At 34.0% G+C, this 24572-nt stretch overlaps 1 protein-coding gene and 1 long non-coding RNA gene across 2 annotated transcripts; one reads left to right on the top strand and one right to left on the bottom strand.

The window, feature by feature from the left end:
• Positions 1–2649: 2649 nt before the first annotated feature.
• Hpr1 (THO complex 1-like protein Hpr1) lies at positions 2650–11678 on the bottom strand. Its single transcript, XM_088267895.1, has 9 exons — positions 11379–11678; positions 10623–11300; positions 9585–9835; positions 8795–8967; positions 7695–7836; positions 6625–6710; positions 5101–5399; positions 4153–4323; positions 2650–2861 (listed from the first exon to the last, which is right to left on the bottom strand). The coding sequence occupies exons 1-9, from the start codon at positions 11421–11423 to the stop codon at positions 2703–2705; spliced, it is 2004 nt and encodes a 667-aa protein (XP_088124021.1). The 5' UTR covers positions 11424–11678; the 3' UTR covers positions 2650–2702.
• Positions 11679–12882: 1204 nt separating this feature from the next.
• On the top strand, positions 12883–17024 carry LOC148304720 (uncharacterized). Its single transcript, XR_015838308.1, has 2 exons — positions 12883–13200; positions 14994–17024. It is a non-coding gene; the product is annotated as an uncharacterized LOC148304720 (long non-coding RNA).
• Positions 17025–24572: the final 7548 nt, after the last annotated feature.

The raw sequence follows: 24572 nt of genomic DNA, 5'->3' as shown, positions 1-24572 counted from the left end.
CGACTGTTATAAGCTGGTTTGAATGATCACTTTACACACGTGTAAAATTCACCAATTCTACCCATGATTGACAACCCCACTACTCAAATTCTTGGAACTTCTAGACATATTGATTAAACTCAAAACATTGTGTTTCGGGAACATTCACTAGAACTTCACGAGAGACGTCTATGGTAGGATGAGACAAGCATTTTATTGGGCAGAAACTCTGTGATTTGTATGTGAGGTCCGAATCCTGAATTATATTAACATACATACCTATATGAGAAATGCTAGAAAATACCCTATTTGTTTGACCAGTTAATTTATTTACAACATTTTAAATGTGTCCAAATACTTGTTCACAAATCTGGATTATGTCGAATTAGGAGTACATTATAGTGTAGAAAATAACTCCTAATTGGAGATAATCCAGATTAGTGAACAGGTATTTAGACACACTCAAAATGTTGTAAAAAAAATATATAGCTATGTACCAGCTATGCAATAATTTATTTATTTCATTCCAAAGCGTATCAAATTTTCAAAAATAATTTCAAGATTAAATATTTACAATTAAGGCCCAACATACAATTTAATTTGAACCTGGGTTTTAATTTAAACCTGGGTAACATTTGACGTAATTGTTTTTTTTTTTAAACATCGTTTTTGCATTGATAAAAATATTTTTCTTCAAAATAAATATATGGTTATGAAAATAAAATAGTTATTGAAAGGTAAGAACTTTCTCTTTGTTTCGGGCAAAATCTGTGTATTTTTCAGAATAATTTATGTATTAAAATAGTATTAATAAATGTACGCGAGAAGAACAAAGAGACGCAGTTCATCGACTTATATTTTGTTTATAATATTGTCCCCACCACGTGTAGCTCCTTTAAAATCATATATAAGGGGTGGCGGACTAATTTTTGTGGGCTCAGATTAAATAATATTCAAAACGTGTATACGCCGCGCTTGCTCTGTTTTTATAATGGTGTCGCTTTGTTCTTCTCTCCCTTGTGTTTTGAAATTTTCGATATATTGGTGTAATTTTGTTATTTTCACACTTATAACTTTGTAATTTTTAATAAATAAAAGATTGTCTTCATTTGCGCGTTTCCGTCTTCCTAATCAAAAGTGTTCCAGTACCGTTGGCAGTAACACTCTTAAAAAAACTAAATAAAAATCCAATATATATATATTTTAAAATAAAAAATCGGACATGAAGTCACGTACGGCTCTCAAAGCAGCCGGACGCCTAATTAAATTCTACTATGCCAGTAAGGTTTAAATCCGGGTGAGTGAATACTGAACAAAACCGATACCGTAGAACGGGGCTATTTGAACTTTGATGTATTACTTGAGCCCAGTACAAAAAATATACTTAGATCGTGGTATAGATCGAAGTATCGTGACAATAAGTGTCACCTGTCAGGGAAACAACGAATCATGTCGATACATTCATTATTGCTGACCAAATACAGCAAATATTTAAATACTTTTTTTGGTACTGGGCTCAAGTAACACATCAATGTTCAAGTAGCCCTGTTCTACGGTAATTTATTTGATTAAAAAAAAAATCTTATTACTGACATTCTTGGTTGCACTGCAATTAATATATGTAATAAAACAACAACTTAATAGTTTTTTCCACTTTTATTTTATTAGTTCTACAATTCTACTATAGTTTAGAGACTAGAAGGAATGCGTATTTGATTACGCATTTTTATCGATTGTTGCGTGGTATGATCGATAATCCTGAGATTATCCGCCTCCGTAGTGTAATGGTCAGCACACTCGGCTACCGTTCTGGAGGTCCTGAGTTCGAGTCCCTGGGGGGTCAAATAAATATAAGTTATTTGATTTTTCACTGTAATATTTATTCCATATTACCCTGGACTGGTACCTGGTGTGGAGGGCTCATCACCTTTCCTTCATGTGTTAACAATTAAGATAACACTGCTTTTATATGATGCAGTGCCCTATGCACCATTGGGTGCAGATAAAGGTTTGAATGAATTGAATGAATCCGGCGCATTGGTCTGTATGATCCCGATAGTTACCTAAGACAGCGTTGGCAGAGATTGTTTCACATTCCTATATACAGGAGTAATCTGCCAATGGTTATGCCTGTGGGAAGAGCTACTGCTACACTGAACCATATCCAGCCAGATATTGATCTGATTTTTTTTTTTAATTCTAAGGAATAACCCGCAAAATCCTCTATTTAAGAGGCTTGCCTGCAGGTGGGATAGGGAAAAAGAATGTGAAAAATACATCACAAACACCCAGACTAATTGAAAAAAAAAATTCCTTTAATTTATTTTGCATTTGGTGGGAATCGAACCCGCAACGTCAGTTTCCCATTTGAGCATCTACCCATCTACGCTACGGCGCCTGTCTTCCATGTGTCTATTCCAAAACGGGATTCTTCTACAACTTTAGCAAGATTCTTTTAGCACACTTTGTAATTTATATTAACATATACGCATAAAATATGAGTTTGTCATGTATATGTTAATTACTAAAAAAATATAATTGAATTCAGAAGTCAGTTCTTTGCGCCAGTACTGAAGTCTGTAACAAACTCAATGTAAATCCGGCCTTTTGTCAAAATGATATCTGCGACTGAAGGAAGGTCAAGAATGTTAAAGAAATAAAACGCTTATAAATTGTAAAATAATATTTAATTCTAGTGTGATGCATTTTCAGGAGTATGGAAGTTATGGTTTCAGGATAGCGGCCACCTCCGCCAGCTGGAGTCCCTCCAGGATGTAGGCGAGGCCGTCTGCCGAGGCATCCTCATCATCCGTGAACCAGACCGTCAGCATGGCCACCGCGCGCTGCGGTTCCGTCTCGTGAGACGATTCAAAGAACAGCACCTGTAATAAATTTTCAAAAGTCTTATTTTATTCATTATTTCGGCGTTCACTTTGTGGTAAGACACGATAAAATTGTAAATGTTTTTTACCACTTGAGTATTATATTTATTTTAAACGACTAGTTTGTACTTCGGACACGTCATGAGAAATGAAAAATATCATCTTCTCCACCTAATCATACATGGAAAGATTGAGGGGCGAAGAACTCAAGGACGCCGAAGGACATCATGGCAGAAAAACCTACGACAATGGTTTGGCAGAACCACCAAATCTCTGTTCTGGGCTGCAGCATCAAAATTGAAGATAGCCATGATGATCGCCGATCTTCGTTAGAAGCGGTACAGAAAGAAGAAGAAGAACGACTAGTTTGGGAAGCTACAGATGCTTCCAGATGGAAGCAGATACGGGTTTGAACATAAACTAAAGCATTAGTAAGGATAAATAATTATCTGTACTGTAAGCGAGGGGGAATTAAATTCCAGTTATTCTCAAACTCCACCTTTATTTTAACAAATCACTTTATTCATATACCTACTAAAGGCTGTGGAAATATAATTCTACCGAGACTGAAGTATTGAGGGAAAGCCTTTGAGTAGCAATAAGAAGCCTTTGTTCTCAATTGGATCCGTTTGGATGGCCACCACAAACCAAAGTTTGGATCTAAGATTTTATTTCATGTAGGTACCCAAACGTTTGTGTTTACAACATACTAGCGCATTTGTAAAATATTATATTTAACAACTTTAAATGTATCCAAATCCTTTTTCATTTTATTTTATTTTTACTTTATTTGACCAGTCAACTAATTTGCAAGTAAAATAAAAGTGGAGAAGGTAAACTCATACCCCCCCCAAAAAAAATTACCATTAAAAAAATATATTCTAACCCTTATCCGCACCCAATGGTGCATAGGCCACTGCATCTTATTGATGCAGTGTTATCTTGATCAATAATTATATGAAGGCAAGGTGATCACTCCTGCGCTTCAAGGACCAATTCTGGGTATGCCAATGCTGATATAAAATAATATTATAGTGTCAAATCAGTATTATTTATTTTCACCCCCCTGGGAATCGAACACGGGACCTCCAGCACGGTAGATAGAAACGCTAACCGTTACCCCACTTTAGAATTATTTATGATTAAATCATGGTATTTCTGGCATAGTAACCCCAAAAGTCCTGGTAACCCCAAAGGGTCAACTCACAGGACGACACGGTGCAACCAAAATCCGCCATAAGCATCGCAAAGGTCATTTAGGAAGCCCGAGTGAGAAGTTATGTGGGTATACCTCGTCAGGCGCATAGCCGAGTTTGGCCGCCAGACGGCGCCACTCGGGTCCGAGTGCTTTGGCCACGGCCTCCAGCTGGGCGGGGCTCACCGCGCGCAGGGCAGCCCCCCCGCCTCCCTCTGTCGCCGCAGTGCCCTCGCCCACCTCTCCTCCGGCCAGCATCTCCTGAGCCTGCAATCATACATTCAATTGATGAAAGAAACTAATGTATGTTAACTTTTTGAGGACAAAATAAAAAATATTTTACTTAACACATTTTTATTTCTAGTAATTCTTTACAGATAAGTGTATACAGCGTCTGAAAATTTACTGAAAATTGTGCACACAGATTGATACAATATTTATCCCTCAACAAAATTAAAAATACACATTGTGTGCCTGGCGGTTAGCAACAAAGACCATGTTTTATAAAGTATAAATAAAAGCATTTATTCTTGAAAATATGAGGTAATTTATAACACTACTTATTTTTAATATTATTATGACTATAACTCACTTGTCGTTTTGTTTATTTCGTTCAAGAACCTTACAAAATTGATAAACTAAGAAACATATAACCTATAAATACCCAGACATGTGCACATCGCCACAATAAATAGTCTGAAATAAGCTCCAAGACAATGATACCAACATGAAATCTACACAAGCACTATTTCTGTTACATAGGCAACACATATTGCGCTATGGTTTTAACTAGAAGCCTGTAGGCACTTGGACAATTTATTTTAAATTTGTGGTTAGCAGCAGTAACCAGTTGTCCTGAAAGGGTTAACACTCTTATATTTAATCAATATTACCTTGGACTGGTATCGGAAGCGGAGGGCTGATCACCTTTCCTTCATGTGTTAACGATCAAGATAACACTGCGTTTATATAATGCAGTGCCCTATGCACCATTGGGGTGCGGATAAGGGTTTGAATGAATGAAATGAGGACTAAGAAGTGTACCTGTTCCACGTCGTTGGGGTCCCCCCCTTTCATGAGGTCGGCCTCCATCTGCTCCTCGGAGACGTCCTCCTCGGGCGACTCCTGCTTGTCCTGCGGCAGGTCCTTGGCCACGCGCCGCACCATCTGCTCCAGGTAGTCGGGCAGCCGGTTGATGGGGTTGTTGCTGTGCGTGAAGAAGTGCGGCGAGCGGCGCGCCAGCAGCCGCAGCGCGCGCCAGCCCCAGCTGCCGTCCGCCACCACGCGCTCGGGCCCCGTCACGCCGCGCTCGCACTGCTCCATCGCCTCCAGCAGGTAGCTCTCTGCAATACCGCAATGCCACCGGATAAATAATATTTCACAAGACACAATATGGAGTCTTTCCATGGATACAATTTTACCAAATAAAGGGTCTTGCCATGGATACAATTTAACCGGATAAAGGGTCATTCCATGGATACAATTTGACCAGATAATGGGTCTTTCTAAGATCACAATTCAACCAGATAATGGATGTTGCCATGGATATGATTTAACCAGATAAAAGGTCTTCCCATGGACACGATTTAACCAGATAAAAGGTCTTTCCATGGACACAATTCAACTAGATAATGAGTCTTGCCATGGATACGATTTGAACAGATAAAGGGTCTTTCTTTGGATACAATGAAACTATACATATTAACATTTTTTTCATGGAATAAATTTATTTTATTTATTGTTTCGGCATTAACTTTGTGGTAAGACATGTTACAATGATTAAAGAAAACACTTGTTTTTTACCACTTGAGTTTTATTATAAACTACATGTTTCAGAAGTTGAACTTCCATCATTCAGGTGTGTATAATAACTAAAATATAAAATATAAAATTGTTCTATAAATATATATATATTTAAAGAAACAATTCTATATTTAACAATAAATAAAATATCAGTGGCCAGTATAGCAAATAAGGCGAATAAATATAAAAAGCTAAGCGTTAAATATAGAATTGTTTCTTTAAATACATATATTTATAGAACAATTTTATATTTTAGTTATTATACAGACCTGAATGATAGAAGTTTAACTTCTGAAACATGTAGTCTATAATAAAACTCAAGTGGTAAAAAACAAGTGTTTTCTTTAATCATTAAATAAATTTAACCAGATAAAGGATCATTCCGTGGACGCAATTTATCCAAATAAAGGGTCATATCATGGACACGATTGAGACAAAAGTTCTTTTTTCGGACACAATTCAACCAAATAAAGGGTTTTTCCAAAGACATAATTACATTCAAACAACCATATACATATGTACATTAATATAAATGGTACAGATTCTCCTAACCTTAGACAAAATTAACAGCAAAACATGCAGCACTTACCATTGCTAATGCTGGACCGTGTGCTACCTGACATTTGTTGTTTCACAGATTTTTAATATATTTATTGCTTCGCAAGCACTGTGAAATTAAACATATTAGAAATAAGTGCTTTGTTCTTTCTTTTCCATTTATCCAGACTGATACCAGAAAGCTAGTGTATCAATAAGAAACAATACCTAGAGATGGCAGGAAGTCCCTCTCCTTTCCTCGACAAGCTTCCAAATTATCCGGACACAGATTCCACAGCCTTGTTAATTCAGCACTGCAAAAAAAGAAAGAAAAAAATAGCATAATTATCTTTTTTATTTTTTTGTTGTATGCAATTATGTTTGTGAGGGTTAAATTGGTATTCAAAATCATGAAATATATCAAGATTTAGCATTTAATCATACTTTGTAATTCATGTCTGTGTATCGTATATGATAAAAATAGTGAAGGACACTGGTACAACCATGAATCAAGATAGGACACAAAACGTCAAACGTTCTTCTAGCGGAATAGAAGGCCCGGTGACGACAGTCAACAGTCCAGATTCACCTGAGGAGTTCTACACAGTTTCCAGCAATGAGTACATGCTAAAAAGTTCCTGATTGGCCCACACTACATTATCCCTCCTGTTCCCAACACATATTAAAATAAAACAGTGTTTTAGATATAATAAATAAAAATCCACTTAACCCTCCCTTCCCGGTGTTGTGTACATTGTACACATTGCTTCTAATAACCATAATAATATGCGTTGAGATCACATATCACTCACTCCTTTCAACAACGTCATACATCAAAAATCGTAAATTTTCAATTGTGCATGTTTTCGGAATGCCCAGAAAATGCACTATATCCCAGCAAAAGCAGCATATTTTAAACTTAATATTTACCCGCTACATGGCAGAAAGTGTTGTTTTTGCATTTTGAAGAAAAGGTATTGTTTAATTTTTTTTTTTAAATATACTAAATATTTTTAAAATGGATAAAAAAACCTCAGGTAAAAAAAACCTAAAAAGATCTGTTGCACAGTAAAAAGTTCAATAAGTGGCTTGATATTTATTTTTAATACATTTTACTATATTTTTAAAGTTTAAAAATGATCTCCTGAAAAAACAAGTTTTTTGATATATGACGTTGTTGAAAGGAGTGAGCGATATGTAAGGTGAAATCACACAATTTTGAATTGAGACCGACATAAAACTTAGTTTTGTCATTTTATCATTTACAATATAGCAATGTGAGTAGTAGTGGAACGTACTTTCCCATGTAAAACTTCCCCTGGGCTTCATACTCCTTCACAATATCTCCCAACAACCGTTTCCTTCTCGGCTTCAACAGCTTCCTCATCTCCTCCGACACAGGCGGGTCCCCTTGACTCGATGACTTCAGCTTTTGGAATTCTGAAACATGATTTGAATATCACATCACATCGTTAGAATTGTTCCCATATGAACGTCGCATCACATCATTTGAATGGTTCCCATATGAATGTCACATCACATATGTTGAATGATTTCAATATAAAAGTTTCATCACATTGCTTGAATTGCCCCCTTATGAATGTCATATCATATCGTTTAAATTGTTCCGTTATGAATGTAACATCATGTTTAAATTATTCCCTTATGAATGTCACATTAGATAATATAAATATTTTCAACCGAGCTATTACTCTTTTTCACTATAGATGCTTCATTGTTTATTTTTATTTTTTTATTTCTGTAGGAAATAAAAAAAAAAAAAATTTTCCTACACAATTCATGAAAAAAATTGTGTAAAGCAAATACATCTTCGGAAAAAAAACATATACGGGTAGAAAAGTTGCTCTGGATTTTAAATATGCTTCTACATTTTATTAACAGAGGGTGACCAATATCTTACAAGTCGTAAAAAAATTATCTAACATTTTGAAAAAGTTTCCCGAAATAGTTTTATAATAGCCTTGTTGACTTAGGAATCCCAGAGAGAAGGAGCTGTGTAAATATTACAATGCTAGAGTACACTGTAAAGAATAGTTTACCTTTTGATTACACATAATTCAAAGAACACCCTTGAGTAATATCTTACAAAAATGGCGCCATATAAGATATATTTTTATATTATAATACGATTATCCCTATATTTGATGATTTATTTCAGTAGTATACTATGTTCTCCACCAATAATAAAGAAAGAAATACTAAAATTGGTCAATATTTGTGAAAAATATTCTCGATTTCGTACATAACTAATAAAAAGGACCAATTTCGCAAAAACAAAAAAGTCTTCAGCAATTTTAGCACACACATAAGAAAAAAACTCCGCACTAAAACGGTTCGTCAAACAATTTGTATAGTTTTACAATGCTAGTAATATTACCGGGACACCCGTCATTCTTCCAGTTATTCCAGTGCTCCTCGCGCTTTAGGATGTGCTTCACGCAGGAGGCGAAATTCTTCCCGTCGGGCGGAGTCTCCGACAGCAGCTTGAACACCAGCTCCGATGTCTCCTGCACCCACTCCGTCTGGTCCACTTTCAGGTCGTACGATTCACTGTAACATTTCTCCACATTGCTGAATAACTAGATATACATTGGCAGGTTGGTCCTGTATATAAGAATGTGAAACAATCTATGCCATTGTGGAAGAGGTAAAGATTGTTTGTAAAGACAGATTAGTGTGGCATTATATTCTCTCTGCTTTACCCTTCAAGTGATCAATTTTTGTTGTTTCACTAGTGAAATAACAGAAAAAGTAAATATCGCTCACTACTTTCAAAAACGTCATAAATAAAAAATTGTCAATTTTCAGTTGTGCATGTTATCGGAATGCCCAGAAAATTTACTATATCCCAGCAAAAGAGGCATATTTTAAACTTAATATTTGCCCGCTACAGGGCAGAAAGTGTTGTTTTTGCCTTTTGAAGAAAGGGTATTGTTTAATTATTTTTTTAAATAAACTAAATATTTTTCAAATGGAGAAAAAACCTTCAGGTTTTACTTAAAAAGATCTGTTGCATAGTAAAAAGTTCAGTAAGTGGCTTGATATTTATTTTTAATACATTGTCTTATATTTTTAAACATTAAAAACGTTCTCCTGAATAATCAAGTTTTTTGATTTTTGACGTTCTTGAAAGGAGTGAGCGATATGAGGATTATCAAATAACTTACATTTTGAATTTTACTGACAAATTGAGGTACTGGAACAAGATGAGGTATTGGACCAGAATACATCTGCGGAAATTGGAGTCAGAGAGCTGCAATTCTAGAAGTTTCTGGTTGGTGAGGAATTTGGCAAAGTAATGTGTTTCCTCTTCTTTCTCGTCAACGTCCAGGGCCTGCGAGGAAGAGCGCTTGCGTGATGCAGACGGGAGCGCGTCCAGCTTGTAGGAACTGAAGGCTGACAGCACACTGGAGGAATGCTGGGGAAACAATGATCATGAGAATAAAAAAAAAACCCTGCGTCTCAAATCTAGCACAATGCCAAAATTTAGATAGTGGTGCAGAGAAAAAGGCATGTTTCATCAGAAAACTCAGTCCTGGAAAATTCCAGTTCGAATCTTGGATCGAGCGAAACAGTACGATCGTCCAAACTAAACTTTCCTCAAAAAAATATGGGCACACATGAATGGCAGTGCTTATAACCAAAGCCCCGTGATATTTATTTTCAAATGGCACTTGTACTGCCATCTGTAGTTGTATTTAAACACTTAAATCACACTTCGGATTATTTTGCAGCAAAATAAACTTTGTGCTATGTAAAAAAAAATATACTTCGATAATTTTTATATAATATATCATGTTTACTGGTGTTAATATATTTTTATTCAAGACAAAACATTGCTTATAGCTTTTAAGCCGATATAAAATTACAAAAAGTATAATTTAAAAAAAAAACCTCACATCCCAGATACAGTTTTGTTCGCAGAAACTCATTCCCAGCATTCACTCTCTTTTCTATACCTTTATCAATCATCCATCCCTAAAAGACACCTCAGACTTTTTCCATCCCTAAAAGACATACTTCCTGAATAAACAAAATTAACTACCTGTTCTAAAATTCCCCCATTCACTGCTATTTTACACCATCCACATTCCTCTTTTCTTAAAATCGTGGCTTTGGATATGTCTACATTCATTAGTAAATCACTTTTATTTGCACACATTATACCCCTAAATTATTTTAATTGATTTTTTTTTTAATCTTACCGAAACAAAAGTCTTCCATTGCACTTTGTTGTAGCATAGATTAGGATTTCTAAAGAATTCCTGCAGCGACCAAAACTTGCAATATAGATTAAAATCTATTAATAACTTATTTTTATTATTTTGCTCCGCTTCATCGTCTGGCGTGTTCAGATTAGTACTGGTGTCGCCTCCCAATTCCGTCACATTATCGACGTTAAACTCAGATACAATGTTCAAACCGGAGCGCTCGGAAAATGGGAAGAATTTCGCAAGGAAAAGCAGAATCCTCCCACAGAAAATGGTGTTCTGAGAACGAGACAGTCGGCGTAAGAGATCGTTGCACATTCTCAAAAGGTTATTTTTACAGGCCACAAAAAACAGGTCTTCTTTCCAAATGTTCACACCGTTTTCTACGTAAGAGAACATCTTCTCGCACTTGTCGAGGGTAAAGGCATCAAAAATGTCGCCTAGCAACACGACAGGCATGGTCGGAGTCACCATTTGCTTTCTGCAACACTCCACGCAGTATGAAATATACTTTTCCAGGCAGCTTTGATCGCTGTCTAAAAGATCCAGTAACGTGTCGCGAAACACTTGGTCCATCGACGTTTTCTTATCGCTGTCGAATCCTTTAGATTCGGTAAACGCGGTGAGCATTTCCTCAGTGTCGTCATTCTTGAAACATTGATGCAATTTAACCTAAAAATTTTAAAGCTTCATTATTAAAAATTCATAAACGAAATACAAATAAGACCATGAAAAATATTATTGACATACCTTAAATTCTGCACGCAGATCTTCGAACCCGTAAGATATAGACATTTTTTATTATAATATAATTACAATATTATCATTAAAATTTTAACCTTTCTTCAATGTTTTTCTTTACGACCAAAAAATTATACTTCGGTTTTGATTAGTATTAATTATTGTAACTTATAAAGAATTGTAGTTTTTTTAAAAACCGACGCAAATTAGCATTTAAATACTAAACAATGCAAAACAGTGTTCATTTTTGAGTTTGACATTTTAAAACCACGCAAATATTAGCAATAAGCATAGATAAAAAAAAATCGACTAACGAATTACTGGTGGCGAATGTCAATACTCTACGTAACTCGATTCTTAAAATAATCGAGACATTTAAATTATTTTAATAATCGAAATGTTTTGATTGTTAGAGAGACTGACCGGAGCATTTTGTCGTAATATAACGTCGTAACATCGCTCGCGGCGAGCATCACCGAGCATCCGAAACAATGGATGTAGCGCTTGGCTCGGTGTACTGACTGCCTGAATGCTCGCATCGTAACGTGTTACGTTACGACGAAATGCTTCGATCAGTCTCCGAGATTCATTTGAAAAGTTAATATGAGACGGTTGGAAGTTTTCTCAGATGTTTTTTTAAAAAATCGTTAGGAAATTAATGGAGAAACAAAGAGAACTTTTTATCAAATTAATTTCGTCGAATTTAACGAAAACCATTTTTTTTTAATAATCGAATAATCTGAATATAGACGTATTTCGATTAACACGAACTCGCGAGAAAGTTAAAGTTTGCCAGTTTATTTTGTTGTTTTTTCTTATTATGTTGGCAGCTTATATTAGAAACTGGGGTACGTTGCATCAGTCAGAACGATCCATCTGATCAAATTACTTATGTAAAATTGATTCGACTTCAAAATGTATTTTATGTTTGTAGGGATTTTATTTGCTCAACAAATCACGATTCAGCGAGTGATTAACGATACTAAATGTATCGGACTAAAACTTGGCATGATCAGGTATGTCAAATACTTGAAAGCGGTCAGGTTAGGAGTTGAAATAATCGGCGGGTATATATAAGGAGATGCATAAACGTAGAAGAGGTGAAGAATGTTTGCAAAGATCACGTGGTGTGGCGTTCTATTATCTCTGCCAATCCCTTCGGGGAAGTGGGGTGAGGTTAGTTACTTTAGTTAGTAAATGTATCACCAATTTTAATTGTTATTGAACCGCTTTATAATATCTTATCCAAACTTACGTCTTGTGAATTGACAGTGGTTCCATCAATATCTCTGTACCGATTTTGAAGAACGCTTTAAACCCACATAAAGCTTAGTCAATACATTTATTTCACCAGAGTGGAGACATATATCTGGTTAACGAACAATTCGTTACACGAATCACTTTTATAAATGAGTCGTTAGAAAAAATATTATGTTATATTCTTTTATATGCTTCTACTTATATAAACAATGCTCCTGTGATCATACGTACTGTGTAGCTCACCCTTTACTTTCACAGCTGTGAGTAAGTGAGATGGAAAGAGTAGCAAATTGCTCGATTTCGCTTTTGCTGTGACAGCGCTTGTGTTTTGTGATCGTGTGGCGTCTTAATCACACTAATTCGCTCGCCAAAACTAAACAATAATTCTATGATCAAAACAAAGAGGTTCTCCGATCCCTGTTTCCGCTTTGTTATGTCAATTTCGAAGCCCGTGCATGGCGTATAGCATTTTATATTATTTGCTCTCCTTTTGGTGATTTGGGGGAAGTTGAGAATCAACTGTTCCGAATCCGCCGTATAAACTTAGCAAAATGGATAATAGAAATCTCAGGTGAGCACAAAGGCGACTGTCGTGTTTTGCATGTTTATTTGTTAGTTTTCTTATCGCTTTGTTTGTCTTTTTAAAGCAAATTGTCAATATATTGCCAAATGATCCGTCGAAATGGTCCGATTACATTCGCCTTATCAGTCATTTTCATTGTCCAGCCGTAGTGTTTATTTTTCTAATAATGGTGTGTTAAATCATGTATCATAGAGAGAGCATTTGCCACCTGCCAATTGATAATAGAATATGGATGTTTCATTTATGAGCATATTTCACATTAATAATAATTCCAAAACATAATTTCTAATCTTTACATCTGACATACATCAACACAATAGACTCATGACAACAAACATCTATTCAATTAACTGAATTAGTAATCAACTCATAATTTATATGAATAACTAAAAAGGTATGTTTTTGCATACTGAAATAAAAGAATTAACAAAATATAATTTATTTTGATTAATTTTACAAGAGGAAAAAAAGTGTTATGGTTTGGAAGGAGGCTCCTTCATCTTGAAGATGTCAGATGCTTAAAAAATGTTCGTTTTTGTTTTGCTAAAAACCTATTCAATGAGGTTTGTTCCATTCTTGGGTTTTACAATGCTGCTGAATTAAGACACAATATTATCATTGCATTGATTTATAACTCGACAAAAAACATTTTTAGAAGTGATATTTTTCACAAAACTTTGCAACTTACCTTGTTTTGCACACATTCAATCAATCAAAGAACTAAAAACGTCCTTTCTTCTCCATCCTTGTCACTCATTATAGAGCATATCAGTTCACAAAGTAGGTGACTGTTGATCCAAAATACTAAGATTTTTTCTCCTCAGAATTCTAACTTCATAATCTGTAGTTCCACTATACCTATAGGTACGGCAACTTATGAAAGTTTAACCCTAGATTATTAATCTATCAGAGTACTATAACGAGTGATGTTGTTACTAAACATGTGAAAAGAATAAAACGGGAATAAATATGGTAATCAAAAACTACAATGAAGTAACAACTATATTGTTTATTTCACATAAATTTATGTGGAAAAAACTGTATACCGTAAAAGGGGGCTACTTGAACTTTGATGTGTTACTTGAGCCCAGTACAAAAAAAAAGGTTTAAATCTGTATTTGGTCTACAATAATGAACGTATTGACATGATTCATTGTTTCCCTGACAGGTGACACTTATTGTCACGATACTTCAATCGATACCACACTCAATTTTTTTTTGTTTGGGCTCAAGTAACACATCAAAGTTCAAGTACCCCGATTCTACGGCACTTAGTTGTTATTTTATTATATAAAATGCAGTTCCACCAAGAAGTGTCCAAAAAGTACTAAACTTGAATCCAATAATGAAAAACTTTTATTATTTTATAAGAAATATTAACATTGTTTGGTTCCAAGAGATTACGTAATAATGAAAAAATTTAAGGTATAATGTGAAAGTACTGTGAAGCAGAGGGTGCAGGAATGACGCAAATATTGTTTTTTCCAGGAATTGTCATTTTGCTGTCTGTAATTTTTACGATAGTTTAGTATTCTAGGGTTAAATATTTTTTTAACTGTTTCATACTGAGATCTGATATCTAAAAATCTTGAATGAAAATTAGTTTAATTAACTGCTTTATTTGATGATTTCCTTATTTAGTGTTTTACTTGGTAAAAACACTGGATTTGGATTTGAAAAAATAGTGGTATTTACCAAGAAAAGATTTAATTAAAAAAATATTTTTATGTTGAAGATACATTGTCAATCTTGTCTATATTGGTGCTGTGTGTCTGTTGCAGGCACAACGGCTGGTGGGGCAACCCGGTGGGCCGCAACCAGGGCGGGCTGAAGGGGCGCCCCCTTCCGCGCCACGCGCCTCCGCCCGAGGCGCCCTCCCCCCAGGAGGACCTGGTCACCTACATCTACGAGGCCTGGGACAAGGTGTGGCGCTCGGGGGCCAGCGTGTGGGAGCCGCCGCGGCCGCCCGCGCCGCCGCCGCTGCAGCCGCTCGACCTGCCCCGCTGGCTCGCCCAGCAGCGCCCCGCTCGCCCCTCCTAGCCGGGGGGACGTTTTGCATTTTTTTACCAGTCATTATAGCGTGAGACAGACTCTACGAATATGAATAAACCCACCTAGGGTGGAATTTTTATGCGATGTCCGTTTTACGAGTGTGCGTGTCAAGTCCATGTAACAAAAATGCCGTCATTATATGGTATATTTACTGTAACTGCAGACAGTTAATAGAATCCCATTAAAAAAATTCGGTAATATATCCAATATTAAATTGGATTGAATTCTGCTTTTATTTACATATACATGATAATATGTGACACGTTTCGTCTTATTAAAACATTATCAAACACACAAGAGTGTTTGATAATGTCTTAATAAGACTATATGCGTCACATATTAACATATGTATGTAAATAAAAGTAGAATTCAATCCAATAACCTTGTTTAATTTTGGATATATTACCCAAAAACTTATATTGTAATTTATTCACTAAATTATCTTGATATAAAGATAAATCATTCTTGATTCATGGGTTTTCAGCCCGTTAAAGACATTTATGGAAATCGCATCAAACTATTTTCATTGATATTTTTTTACTATAAAATCTATGTATTTATAATATTTAATCTAAAAAATGTAATATTACAGTATATAAAACTTCATTACCGTACTAGTATTAAAAATTCATAATTTTTGTTTTCGCAGTAATGCTGTAAATATCAATAACTTTGAAAAGAAAAATCATCGGTTTTTAATAGTTGTATTTTAATGAAATTTGATTTACGGTAATCTAATCCTTACATTTTTTAAGTACATAATTTATAAGTAGAGTTTAATGTGAAAAAAAATTCTTTGAAAACACTACAGTGCGATTTGACTTAAATGTATTTAAAAAAATTAAATAGTAATATTTATTTTATTTTGGCAACAATTTTATAGGAGTACAGATAAAATATGAATTTGTGTTACATTACAGTAATATTGTGCTTAATTTACTTTACATATAAAGGATTTTATTAAATTCTGTTTGTGTCTATAAAAATCTGAAAAATTATTAATTCATTTGCAACTTGTATTTTAGTAAGTTAGCTGCATATTGCATCAAAATTATTGACAGCTTGATGTTTTTGCAGTGATGTACTGGATTCCGTTTGGTTCCTGCATTGTATAAGCCAATCACATACAGTTTTCAAGGTTGGCAAGTGATTTTTTTCCCAATGATGCTTCATCTGATGATGTCATATTTTGTCTGTATTTCCGCCATTTGAAATGCAGAATGTTTGAATCCATTATGTCATATTCCATTTTAGTTTTGTTTAAGAATAATATGGATTTTCTTTGGTCCAATTATATACTTTATATAATATTTACGCACTAACACACTCTTAAAACGTACATCTAATAATGATTCCACTCTACTCGCATACAGATATAATGTAAATTTACTTTATAAAAGTGTTTCATTTCCCCAAACTCGAGATACATCCGTCAATTTGTTTTGTGTTTTTTTTTATTTTTTATTTTTTTCGTAACTTATTTATCTTGTAAATACAGGTTTTCCACAAAGTGTCACATTCCTGTTTAGTTGGGCCAACCGTCTGTTCATACCGATATTTTACTAATTTCCTTTTAACGTTTTAGTATTACTTTTACACATTCTCTGACATTGCAAATAGGACAGTATTATGTTTGTGGATGGATCTATCTTTTTATCAAAATGCATGACATTGAGTGAGTTGGCTCGGCTGCGGTAAATTATATTTGTTTTTACATTTTACTGCAATCTTTCATTCCAATAAATATTTAATACTTGTAACTGATTTTCATTTTGCCGTACACGTCCATATAAAGTCACTAACAAGGTACTAGAGTTGATATGTTGATTCTCAACACTCGTACAGTTAGAGCGCTTGTGCACTACACGGAATTTTACCGTCCGGCAGTCCGGTTTTTAAAAATAAAGCAACTACGACAGTTAAGCATGATCGAATTTACGCGCACCATGATCACGCACTGATAGAGCGCACCGATCCGAAGAAAGAAAGACTTCTTCTTCTTTTTTTTAATGGCTTTTCACCCATCTTGGGTGTTCTAGCCAGTGTTGAATTATTTTTTATTTACACTTTTTACATTTGACTTTCAAGTGTTAGTATTCCTGTTAGTGGGGTTAGTTTTATTAGTAATGTTAGTTTGTTTAATGAGTAAGGTGTATGATAACCTTTACAAATTTTTACAATTAATTTTAAGATAATTACAATTTTTTTTATAATTTGTAAATATCTTCAAAAGAAAGACAAAAGCACAAGCCAATCCAAGCCAATCATCTGTTTTATCATGCTAACTGAAGTGCCGGGCGGTAAAATTCCGTATAGTGCACAAACCCCCCATTAATTTGGTGTGCAACACAGAGGTGTTTGCACACCACATTAACTGTTGGGTGCCGAGAATCAATATATCGACTCTAGTATTTTTATTGTGGTTCTCCTGATAAAGAGTCACCAAATCTTTGGGTAAAGCATGTTTTTATTTTTAACAATTAAACTGTGGAACAATTACATGTTTTGACAGTTTTGCATGGTGCAGTACGCATTTTTAGCAATTTTTTTGCAAGAGATCTGATAAGAAACAACAATGATTCATCTTGAAGAACTTACCTGTGGAATGGTCAAACATGGAATAAGTACATCTTTCTTACATTTATGTAAACTTTTCAATGCCAAGGATGATGAAAGTAGACTGAATGCAGTCGAGATGCGATCTCTCAGAAGAATGTGTGACAAAACGATGTATGATAGATGTGCGAATAGTGAAATAAGGAAGGAATGCAAAGCTGAGATAAGCATTATCGATAAAATTAAGAAAGGTGTGTTGAGATGGTTTGGACACGTAGAACGAATGAGTGAGGAAAGAACGGTAAAACAAATTTATGAGGCGAATGTTAGCGGGAAAAGAAGCAGAGGAAGACCGAGAAAAACATAGCACGATCAGGTATGCCAAATACTTGAAAGTGGTCAGGTTAGGAGTCGTAACAATCGGCGGGTATGTATGAGGAGATGCATGAACGTGGAACAGGCGAAGAATGTTTGCAAGGACAGAGTGGTGTGGCGCTCTATTCTCTCTGCCTACCCCTGCGGAGAAGCGGCGTGATGGTTAGTTAGTTAGTTCAATGCCAAAATAATTTTATATGAAAAGAATATGGCAACACTGGTGTCCCCGCCAATTGAAGAGATGTTTATTGAAGTTTATCTGCTATGTCCATAGATAAAAGAAGCCTGTTCCATAGACTGTAACTATACACAATGAGTGTCATTTTCAAATGGAGTGCTAATTCAACAAAAAAAAATTGTAAAATATTCAAGAACTTAACACAACAGAACAAAATATTTAAGTATTATTTTTTGACAATATTTAAGGTTTAAAGTTTCAACAAGATGTTAAAATTTTGCATAAATTAAAAGTTGTCCGCCTCCGTAGTGTAAGATCAGCACGCTCGGCTACTGTACTGGAGGTCACGGGTTCGATTCCTAGGGGTGGGGTCAAATAAATATAAGTGATTTTTTCACTCTAATATTTATTCAATATTACCCTGGACTGGTGCCTGTAGCGGACAGCTGACCACCTTTCCTTCATGTGTTAAGTAAGGATCAAGGTAACATTGTGTTTATATGATGCAGTGCCCTGTGCACCATTGGGGGTGCGGATAAGGGTTTGAATAAGGTGAAGAAAAGTTAAATATACCGTAAAGTGGGTATACTTTGCACCATGGGTGATACTTTGCACCACCTTCTGTAAAGAAATTGTGGAGCTGGTCATCTCTGATACATGTCATTTTTCATTCTTTTTTTTATTGTTTCTGATAGATGGCACTTCAATCTACTTTTTAGTTTAAAGAAGTAACATTCGGTCGCTATTGCTTCAATGCGTATTTCCTGTCCGAACGTAAAGAAAGTTTTCTGTCTCAAAATTGTGTCCGAAAAAATCCAATGTAATCAGTATACTGAAACAAGTTACAACAAGTGAGTGGTCTCTAAATCGTAGGTAGGTAGGCCCTGCTTTTCTCAAATGTTGTATTTTTTGGTTACGTTGTCAAGTTTATGTAAAAATTATATTTTTTTAAGAACTTACTTGTATTGACTACATTTGGGGTAACATTGCACCTGGTGCAAAGTATCCACAAAGGGCCATAGTTAATCAATTTGATCAAAAGTCTTAAAACGGCTAATACAACTTGACATTTTTGCTAAATATCTATAGGTTTAGTGTACTTACTTAATTCCTGATGGTATATTTTTTTCAAAAATGTCAAGAACACAGAAGCAGCGGCCTTATGCCAGACGATACTGCAATTTTACACCGAAGAGAGTGGAGCAGTGTTTGGAGGCTATTCGAAATGGTACAATCAGTCAAAGAAAGGCTGAAAAAAATTTCTAAATCCCCAGAAGGACGATTAACTATAAACTCAAAGGTCAGCACACAAAACCTGTGGGAAAACCTCCGATATGTGACAAGGGCGAAGAGCAATCTTTCGTAAACTGCATAGTAGACATGAGTGAGTACGATTTCCCAGTGAGTGTTTTTAACATTCGCTACATTCTAATAGCCTATTTGGATAGATTAGGCAGAAGAGTACGAATATTAAAGAACATCGTACCAGGCTCTGAATGGATAACATCATTTTTGCAAAGACATAAAACCTTGACTGTTGCTAAAACTAGTCAGTTGCTTAATCGGTTGCCATTAAAAGCGTATGACGATGACGTGCGCCAGAGTTTTCAACAGTTTTTGGAAGAAAACAGATTCAACCCAAAGAATTCAGTCTTAAAACGCAGGAAAACGATACCGATAGAACCAGGTAAGAGCATTGCTCACGATCCAAATGTCGAAATGAACGTTGCCCCTGAACCCTGCCCCTGAAAAATGCCACCTGAATCAACTACATCAATGATCCCACCTTCCACATTGAAACTTCCAGCATATCTAGCATTAACTGATAATAGTTCACACGGAAGCTTTGAGGAAGAGGGAGAAGAACAAAAACGATGACTGAAACCAGTTATCGTATTTGTTCCTCAGTGTCATTAGGACCAGTAAAAAAGAAGGTGGGAGAATAAGTCGTATTTCATTATGAAGGATAAAATTTTCCGGGACAGATTTTAGAAATAAAGAAAAACAGGGTTTTTAAATCCATGCAGGAGAGTCTCAAATCGTATAAGTGGCCGATGAAGGATGACTTTCTTCAATATTCTTGGAAGGATGTAGTGGGTTCCATAAAAGAACCGAAAATGCAATCCAAAAGAGGTTTCTTTACCGTCCCGGAACTTGACCATATTTAGACCTAATTTAATTTTAATTTCTATTATCTATGTAGAACGATATGTTTTAATATCCACCTTTATTTTATATAATTTTAAACCTTCAGTATTGGAAAAAAAAACATTTTTGTTAGATTTTTTAATAATTTAAAAAAAAAAATTCTATCAAGTGTCTTATTTTTCCTTAATTATACAATAATATAATCTGCATTTAGTGAACTGTGAGCCAAAACCCTTCACGAAGTGCAATGAAACTTGTAGGATAGCCTTTACTTTGCATAAATTTGGATTCTAGTACGAAAAGTGTAGAGAAAATATCATGGTGCAAAGTTGTACTTTACCCCGGGATACTTTGCACCAAAACATAAATATTAAAAAAAAATATAGGCAAAATAGATAAAAATTTAAAAATGTGTCAGACATGTTACAGGTATATGTGTTATTACATTGCAATAGTTGAAACCTCAGAAAAAGTAAAAAACATGATCTGAATAGACAATTTTTTGAAAAAATGCAGTATTTTGGTGCAATGTATACCCACTTTACGGTACTCATTTCTTCAAACTGACCTGAATGTAGGTAGTTACTTTGCTTTTACTAGGTAGCAGGTAGCTACTTGAAGATTTGTAAATTTTAGGGAAAATTTACCCTATTTTTAATATTTCAATTGACATCTAAATTGAGTTTTGGTAAGTTGGAATTTATCAATTCTTGAAAATATTGTACTGCCATCTAGTGAGGGAACTTAAAAACATTCCTTTCAAATATGTATCAAGAAATTAATAATGTTTTCCATAGAATAGATGTCTCCCTGCTTACAATTCTTGAAAGATGCTGGACATGGGAAAATAATGTCTTCTTAAATTGAAAATGGGAATTCATAGTAATTTATAATTAATGAATTGTAATCATTGCTCGAGTGACATAACGTACATATACCATAATATGCTCATGATATTGAAGCTCTCTTCATTAGAAGTGTCAAATTATGTATTTAACCCTTTGACGGATGAGTTTCAATGAAAATTTTAAAAAGTTTTTTTAGTTTTCGGGAAATTCAGAGTAATTATATCATAATTGCTTGGATCTCTATTAAAAAAAACGGAGTTTAATTATGATATAATAACTCTGAATTTCCCGAAAACTAAGAAAACTTTTTATATGAAACTGAAAAACATAATGACTCATTTGTCCCCTTTGTTTTAAATGCAGGTACATCCTTACTATGCACAGCACTACAGCTCTTCTTCTATTTTTCTTATATTAGATCTTAAGATCTGTTTTTCATGAAAGTGACTCCTGTGATGTTTAACCCTTATCCCCTAGTTATCCTTCCATCTCTTAGGTAATCTTCCGGAAAGGTGGTATCTCGTTAGCTTCAATGTATGGGATCCTTGATCCGTCCATCCAGCACTACATTTATCAAATTTAATGCTATGACTAGTAGAGGTGGGTACAATCCGTTCATTCAAAAGATCTGCATCAGTGGATTTGGATCACTTAAGTGATTCATTCACTAAGACCGGCTCAATGGAATGATGGATTCATTGTCAAACAAAGTGATAGATTTAGAAAAAAATCACAAATCTTATCGAAGCAGCCGACAACCAAGAAAGGGTTTTAAAGGAATTATGCTGTTGTGAAACCTTATTTTTGCATTAGTTTTTTAGGCCACAGCCAAAGTCCAAGTTCATAAGATTCATTAAAAATTGGGATCCAGTGTCTTATAACAATGGATCATTTCGTTCATGTCGTTCACAAACTACCCTTGTCTAATGAATAGAAAAAAAGAAGGTAATTTTAAACACATTTTATTGAAAACATATAAAACATTAAAGCTATCAGACTTACAATACTACATCTATTTTATCTTATAAACCTATTATAATAATATTATCACATAAAGGTAATATAATACCACATAAACCTGTATTATAATCTGATATTAAAATTTTTATTTACATTCATGTTATTTAAATGTCATACATCGATATATTAAAATATCTCTAAATTATTCATGATATTGACTTTGTACATATTACACAATAATTTAAGCAACAAGAAGCATAGTTATTAAATTAGTTACAAACATATTTATTTAATTGTTTATTATTTCATTTTATTTAATACATCTAATATGGTTGTAAAAATTGGAGAACCACATGGGAATATTTCTTGTTTCTTTTTTAAATATAATTTATTGTCCATGGTGGAAACAAAAGTTAAAAAGTAGATATGAAACTTGTTCCCATTAATTAATATTCATAAAATTTATTTTATAATTGAGTTATTAATATTTAATTTGATAAGCTATTTTTTAAATAATTTTGCACTGTAATATAAATGTGAAATAATGTTTGGACTCCTGTTGTCTTATAAAATGTTTCTAGTTTATAGATGAATAGTTTTTTTTTGGTGATATCTTGGATATTTGTGGTGAAAACTCGACACACAAAAATAATGGTTGAACAAGTTTTTCAGATTATTTTTAAACTTGAATATTACTTTTTCTGGCAAACCCAGAACTGTCTTTTACTAGAACATATCTCATGTATTTTAGTTTTTCAAAAGTAGAGTATTGTTGATAATGATAATTTTCTAAATTAAATTTAGTTACAAAAAATGTAACTTTAATCATTGATTGAAGTATGTGTAAACACAAAGATTTAACATTAACTTTTAAGTAATCACTGGGCACTCTTTATTATAATTGACTTTTAAATCCTACCCCTCAAAAATATTCACTTCAGGATCTATTTATTTTTTATTAATTAATATCACTTTATTTAAATTTTAGTTATTTCTTTTAACCATTTACATATATCGCTCACTCCTTTCAACAACGTCATGTATCAAAAATCGTCAATTTTCAGTGCATGTTTTCGGAATGCCCAGAAAATGTACTATATTTCAGCAAAAGCGGCATATTTTTAACTTAATATTTACACGCTACAGGGCAGAAAGTGTTGTTTTTACATTTTGAAGAAAAGGTATTGTTTAACTATTTTTTTAAAGATACTAAATATTTTTCAAATGGAGAAAAAACCTTCAGGTTTTACCTAAAAAGATCTGTTGCACAGTAAAAAGTTTAATAAGTGGCTTGATATTTATTTTTAATACATTTCATTATATTTTTAAACTTTAAAAATGATTTCCTGAAAAATCAAGTTTTTTTGATACCAAATGATGTTGAAAGTATAGAGCGATATGTTATATTCATATTTTGATTTTATTCATTGTTTGTTATATAATGTACATGCCATATAAACCTTAGGGACTTGCACATTTCATCTCATAGTTTGGAATAAATATAAATAATTTAATTAATTAAACTTGAAGACATTTTATGGTTACATACATAATAAAACTAATTAAAAAGAATTAACAATTTGGCAGGGTTACATCGAAAACGAATAAAGTTTGCGGCGCTGTACAAATATTTACATCTGGATGAATACTGGTTTTTAGTTTTGCAGTACATAATGAGAAATACAGGTTTTGATACTGAATTTTACATGGTTTGAGCTTTGTGAAGGGTGAAATCATGGTAAATATGTGAAATTTTGTATTATACTATTTTGTTTTACAGTTTAGGGAGTTGGTCGAAGACTTTTTGATTTTTAGAGACTCATTGCAAGATTCAATGCTTCTTTAAATGTTTATCAGCTAATTTGATATATTACCGATCAAGTTTAAACCTAATACCAATATGGATAGGGTACTCTATAATACTTTTGTTACCAAAATATTACTGTATATTTATTGATTTGGCGTTTAACTTAGTAGACTCAAAAAATCTGTGTTTGATTTAACGATTAATACATAAAATATTACTAATTTCTGAGGTCATGGACTGGTTGTCGAGGCACTATTTTGGAGTTGCTTGTTTGGGGATAAGCTAGCTAGCGAGTGTGGATTACACTCGCACTTTTAGTATTGTTAGGTAATTACACCTAGTCTCATTTGTTTTTACAATTCAATAAATACAAAACTATCTGCTAATTGATTACAAACATATTTCATTAGTAATTGATTCTATATCACAAGGATAA

This window comes from Brachycentrus maculatus, unplaced genomic scaffold (assembly GCF_059751285.1).
Source record: "Brachycentrus maculatus isolate JH-2025_06_01 unplaced genomic scaffold, ASM5975128v1 h1tg000306l, whole genome shotgun sequence".
Lineage (NCBI taxonomy): Eukaryota > Metazoa > Arthropoda > Insecta > Trichoptera > Brachycentridae > Brachycentrus > Brachycentrus maculatus.
The sequence above is the reverse complement of the archived record's forward strand: the minus strand, read 5'-3'. Positions and strand labels throughout refer to the sequence as shown.